The sequence below is a fragment of the Oncorhynchus keta genome, chromosome 2, assembly GCF_023373465.1.
Source record: "Oncorhynchus keta strain PuntledgeMale-10-30-2019 chromosome 2, Oket_V2, whole genome shotgun sequence".
NCBI lineage: Eukaryota > Metazoa > Chordata > Actinopteri > Salmoniformes > Salmonidae > Oncorhynchus > Oncorhynchus keta.
Window position 1 is genome coordinate 48,064,848 of NC_068422.1, and position 6,000 is coordinate 48,070,847.

Consider the following 6,000-nt stretch of genomic DNA (forward strand, 5'->3'; position numbering starts at 1 on the left):
ACTCACTACCGAATTCCAAACTGCCTCTGGAAGCAACGTCAGCACAAGAATTGTTCGTCGGATGCTTCATGAAGTGGTTTTCCGTGGCCGAGGAGCCACACACAAGACTTCGGCTGGAGTGGTGTAAAGCTCGCCGCCATTGGACTCTGGAGCGGTGGGAACACGTTCTCTGGAGTGGTGAATCACGCTTCACCATCTGGCAGTCCACCGGACAAATCTGGGTTTGGCGGATGTCAAGAGAATGTTCGCTGCCACAATGCATAGTGCCAACTCTAAAGTTCGGTGGAGGAGGAAAAATTGGTCTGGGGGTGTTTTTCATGATTTGGGCTTGGCCCCTGAGTTCCAGTAAAGGACAATCTTAACTCTACAGCAATTCTAGACAATTCTGAGCTTCCAAATTTGTGGCAACAGTTTGGTTATGGCCCTTTCCTGTTTCAGCAGTGCACAAAGCAAGATACATACAGAAATGGTTTGTCAAGATCAGTGTGGAAGAACTTAACTGGCCTACACAGAGCCCTGACCTCAACCCCATTGAACACTGTTGGGATGAATTGGAACACCGACTGCGAGCCAGCCCTTATCGCCCAATCAGTGCCCAACCTCACTTTTATTTATCTAGGTAAGTCAGTTAAGAACAAATTCGTATTTTTTTATTTAATTTAACTAGGCAAGTCAGTTAAGAATTGTTATTTTATTTTCAATGACAGCCTAGGAACAGTGGGTTAGATGCGTTGTTCAGGGGCAGAACAGCAGATTTTTACCTTGTCAGCTCGGGGATTTGATCTTGCAACCTTTCGGTTACTAGTCTAACACTCTAACCACTAGGCTACCTGCCGTCCCTTATTTACAATGACACTGTGCCAATTTTGCAGCTGGTTGTGATACAGCCTGGAATCAAACCAGGGTCTGTAGTGACGCCTCTAGCACTGAGACGCAGTGCCTTAGACCGCTGCGTCACTCGGGAGCCCTAATGCTCTTGTGGCTGAATGGAAGCAAGTCCCCACAGAAATGCTCCAACATCTAGTAGAAAGCCTACCCAGAAGAGTGGAGGCTGATATAGCAGCAAAGGGGGGACCAACTCCATATTAATGCCCATGATTTTGCAATGAGATGTTGAACGAGCAAGTGTCCACATACTTTTGGTCATGAAGTGTATATAGCTCTTTTCAATTAACCAAAGTCAATTATATGGACAGAGAGAACCTGATCCTAGATCAGCACTCCTACTCTGAGATGCAGTGTGATTTGGGTCTGGAAAATCTTATAGCCTACACTAGGCTTATACACTCATCCAACTACTGGCCTATAGCATTCATTTGCACTTATCTGCAATTGAGATTTAATGAATCTACTCTGGTCGCCTTTTGCAATGACATGGATATCAACCTGACACTCATTCTTTAATGTTGTAAACTTGATATTAACTTTCTCCCTTGATGTAATGAAGTGGGCCAAGTTGCCACCAAATGAGATTCCATGTGTCCTTCTACCCACTCAAATATGGCAGCCAGATGCTGGGTTCATAGAAAGTTGTGGTGGACTGTAATGACACAGCTGCTCATTCCATGGCAGTCGTGTAGGATTTGGGTTCCTCTACCAAAGCTAGCACACAGCCAGATGGTGTGGAGATGTGGCACGCCAGGTGTTCTGAGATGCATTGATGTTGACAGATGCTGGGGGTCATAAAGGGTCACGGTGAGAGGCAGCGTCACAGCTGGTTATGACAGACCCTAGGTTCCCCCACTATTATGGAAATCAGGTCACTTATTGTACTGTATATGATGCAAGTGTTTAGTAACGTGGTGCCAAATTATGAGTATGTTCCTGCCGCAGATTAACAATAGCAAACTCCTATTTCTCATTTTCACTCTCTCTGTCTTGTCCTCCACCACCATGGTGGCTGCAACTTCAATCTCTGCTTTTGTCCTAATTTTATGTACTTTCTTGTCTCCCTTCTTTACCGCTCTATCTGCCCCCCCCTTATATCTTTATCTCTCTCCTGCTCTCTCCTTCCTCACTCGCCAGGACCATAGCGAAGGTGGTGAGTCAGGTGCATGCGTTCCAGGAGACAGTGTACTCCTTCACTCCTGACCTGGAGCTGCAGGCCTACCTAAGACTACGCATCGCCCACTTCAGTGGCTGTGACATCCCCCTGCTGGCTGCAGACAACGACGCCAACTTTCACCACACCCTCACTGAGCGACACACCCGCAGGATCCAGGACACACTAAAGAGGGTGAAGGCCACCTTCCAATGAGCTACAGCCTTGCCTGATCTAGGATCAGATTGGCCTTTTAGATCATAATGAATACGATGATATGGACAAAGGGGACCTGGTCCTAGATCAGTACTCATAATGCTTTATGAAATTGGGCCCTGGTCAGACAACTAGTCAACAGACCCCAAACACCCCCATACCCCACTGAGTTACCTTGGTAGCAGAGACTGGGTGGGTGTCTCTATTTATTGGTAATAACTTTGATTAGACATCATGAGGACGGTCTTATTTGAACACAATGACAGAGCCACATGAAGGCATCCAAGGTGGTTCATTTTGACTTCACTCTGATTTTATACAGTGAGCAGTCCAGCTCAATCCCCCACATTGCACCCCATAGCCTGACAACGCACTGCACACCTCTAACTCCTTGATTATCTCCAAAGTAGAGTACAAAGTCATCTGAAAAATATAATTGTTTCTTTTGTTATTAGAGTGAGAAGAGGAGAAAACAGTAATGGACTTTTTCTAGGGGAAGAACAGATGTGCTTTTTTACTTGTGAAAAATGTCAACAACAGACTGAATGATTTTGAATATTTCACATCTTTATCTAGCACTGGTGGAGGCATATGGATCACATTTCTCTCTCATGTACACCATTTTGATTGCTAGTCTCTAAGACATCATAATAATGATAATGTTTCATAATGAGATGACATGTCTTTAATTCACTGAGCGTCGTGTATTATAGCTCAATTAGATTTGAAAAGTGAGATATTTTGATATAACCACAGATAGGTGATTACCATTTTCAACTCTCCGGAGCACCATCTAAATGGTCTAAATGACCATTTATTGGCATTGCCAATAGCTACTTGACATGATAATTACAGTATTTCAAGATATTAAAAATGGATCAAACTCATGATAATATGCTATTACGGCTAATTCAGGGATGGGCTAACTGGCGGGTCGCGTGCCGCACCCCTTTTGTAGTTTCGGGATCAATTTCTAAGTATATATACAGTACCAGTCAATCATTTGGACACACCAACTCATTCAAGGGTTTTTCTTTATTTTTACTATTATCTACATTGTAGAATAACAGTGAAGACATCAAAACTATGAAATAACACATAGAATCAAGCAGTAACCAAAAAAGTGTTAAACACATCAAAATATATTTTAGATTTTAGATTCTTCAAAGAAGCCACCCTTTGCCTTGATGACAGCTTTACCTGGAACTCTTTTCCAACAGTCTTGAAGGAGTTCCCACATATGCTGAGCTCTTGTTGACTGCTTTTCCTTCACTCTGCAGTCCAACTCAACCCAAACCATCTCAATTGGGTTGAGTTTGGGTGATTGTGGAGGCCAGGTTATCTGACGCAGCACTCCATCACTCTCCTTCTTGGTCAAATAGCACTTACACAGCCTGGAGGTGTGTTTTGGGTCATTGTCCTGTTGAAAAACAAATGAAAGTCCCACTAAGCACATACCAGATTGGATGGCATATCGCTGCAGAATGCTGTGGTAGCCATGCTGGTTAAGTGTGCCTTGAATTCTAAATAAATCACTAACAGTGTCACCATCACACCTCCTCTTCCATGCTTCACGGTAGGAACCACACATGCAGAGATTGTCCGTTCACCTACTCTGCATCCCACAAAGACACAGAGGTTGGAACCAAAAATATAAAATTTGGACTCATCTGACCAAACAACAGATTTCCACCGGTCTAATGTCCATTGCTCGTGTTTCTTGGCCCAAGCAAGTCTCTTCTTCTCATTGGTGTCCTTTAGTATTGGTGTCTTTGCAGCAATTCAACCATGAAGGCCTGATTCACACAGTCTCCTCTGAACAGTTGATGTTGAGATGTGTCTGTTACTTGAACTCTGTGAAGCATTTATTTGGGCTGCAATTTCTGTGACTGGTAACTCATCGTCTGCAGCAGAGGTAACTCTGGGTCTTCCTTTCCTGTGGCGTTCCTCATGAGAGCTAGTTTCCTCATAGTGTTTGATGGTTTTTGTGACTGCACTTGAATAAACTTTAAAAGTTGTTGAAATTTTCCTGATTGACTGATCTTCATGTCTTTAAGCAATGACGGACTGCCGTTTCTCTTTGCTTATTTGAGCTGTTACCAAATAGGCCTATCTTCTATATACCACCCGTACCTTGTCACAACACAACTGATTGGTTCAAACGCATTAAGAAGGAAAGAAATTCCACAAATTGCCTTTTAACAAGGCACACCTTGTTAATTGGAATGCATTCCAGGTGACTACCTCATGAAGCTTCTTGAGAGAATGCCAATAATGTGCAAAGCTGATATCAAGGCAAAGGTTGGCTACTTTGAAAAGTCTTATATTTTGATTTGCTTAATACTTTTTTGGTTACTACATGATTCCATATGTGATCTTTCATAGTTTTTATGTCTTCACTATTATTCTACAATGTAGAAAATAATTTTAAAAAACAAGAAAAACCCTGGAATACTATATTGGAACTCAGTCGGGGTCTCTGCTTACTGTTGAGAGTTAGAATAGTAGAATAGATAAGTTCAAATTCAAAAATTGGTTGTGCATCAGCAGTTTTTCTCAGTCACTGACAGTCACTCAATTAACCCATGTCAGCCCCCCAAAAATGTGATTGGTAAATTAGTTAAGTGGCCAGCTATTGATTTTTGTATTCACTCTAACTCAAATATATTAAGAACTGCAAACATTTCTCTCCACCCTATAGCAAAACGTGTAGAAGACGGCTAAAGACAGCTCTGACTACATGAGTGGGTATGGATGTTGGTGCTCAAGCCACGAGTTCAGATTATTTGTGGCCCCCACCCCCATCAAAGTTGTCCATCCCTGGACTAAATGAATACAAATGCCTGAATAGTTGCTATAGTTTTTCTAAAAACGAACTGTGTTCATGTTGGAATGAAACTACAGTATAAGCTACAAACTGCTGAATAGGCACGCTTGTAAAGATGACGTTTGTGTGATTTGTAAACAAATTGAAATTAATTGTCTGAAACATCAAAGATTACTTTAATTTTTTTAAATCCTTGTCATTGTGCATTTGTAACTACTGCACTTACCTAATTACCATATAGGTTAAATACATCATTTTAATGGCAATCAATGTAACTTAATAAGATGTCAATGTTAAATATGTTCGTATGATTATGGCTATTTGTTGTATTTTTCCACATATGTTCATATATTTTCTGACGTAAATTTGTTTTCACGATGTTATATCAATAATCAACCAAGGACAAGGATGTGGCCTACCATGCTCAAAATGTGTTGCAAACTCAATCTATTAAAATGATGTATTGTGGAAGTGTTGCTCTTATGTTGTTGTATGCATTTATAGAAATACAGCATTATAAATATAGGGCCGTAATTGGGAGGCTGAGAACCCAAGCATTCACAGGAACAGTCAGATCATCGACAGAGGAGACGTTCAATATATCCTTATCTGCATTGTCATAGCTAAGCGATCCTTTTAGGGTTATTGTCCGACAGCTGCTGCGGGAATTCCATCTGAACAGGCTGAAACACTTGAAAGGTTTCACGTACAGAGAAAGGACGCCCGGCAACATTGGCCTGGTTGTGTCATTTGGGTTGACCAACTTTCTTCAACGTCCCCTTTCTTGATTTTTTTTTTCTCCAGAACATGCCATTTTGGATAGGCCTATTTGGGGATGCTTTACTCAGTAGTATGCATAACCAAACATGTGGCAATTATAGCCGTTTCTCAGACTTATTTACAGCTTGCGCTCCAC

At 41.8% G+C, this 6,000-nt stretch overlaps 1 protein-coding gene across 2 annotated transcripts in view; it reads left to right on the forward strand.

The window, feature by feature from the left end:
- LOC118361396 (kinase non-catalytic C-lobe domain-containing protein 1-like) overlaps window positions 1–5,560 on the forward strand; it is an 89,858-nt gene extending 84,298 nt beyond the window's left edge. Inside the window, exons 30-31 of one of the 2 annotated variants that reach the window (XM_052477883.1) lie at window positions 2,026–2,236; window positions 4,959–5,560. In XM_052477883.1, coding sequence (XP_052333843.1) covers window positions 2,026–2,236; window positions 4,959–4,970 — 223 coding nt within the window. In that variant the 3' untranslated portion in view covers window positions 4,971–5,560. Of the gene's footprint in view, window positions 1–2,025 lie in introns of both variants that reach the window. The other variant, XM_052477877.1, reaches the window with a different exon arrangement.
- Window positions 5,561–6,000: the final 440 nt, after the last annotated feature.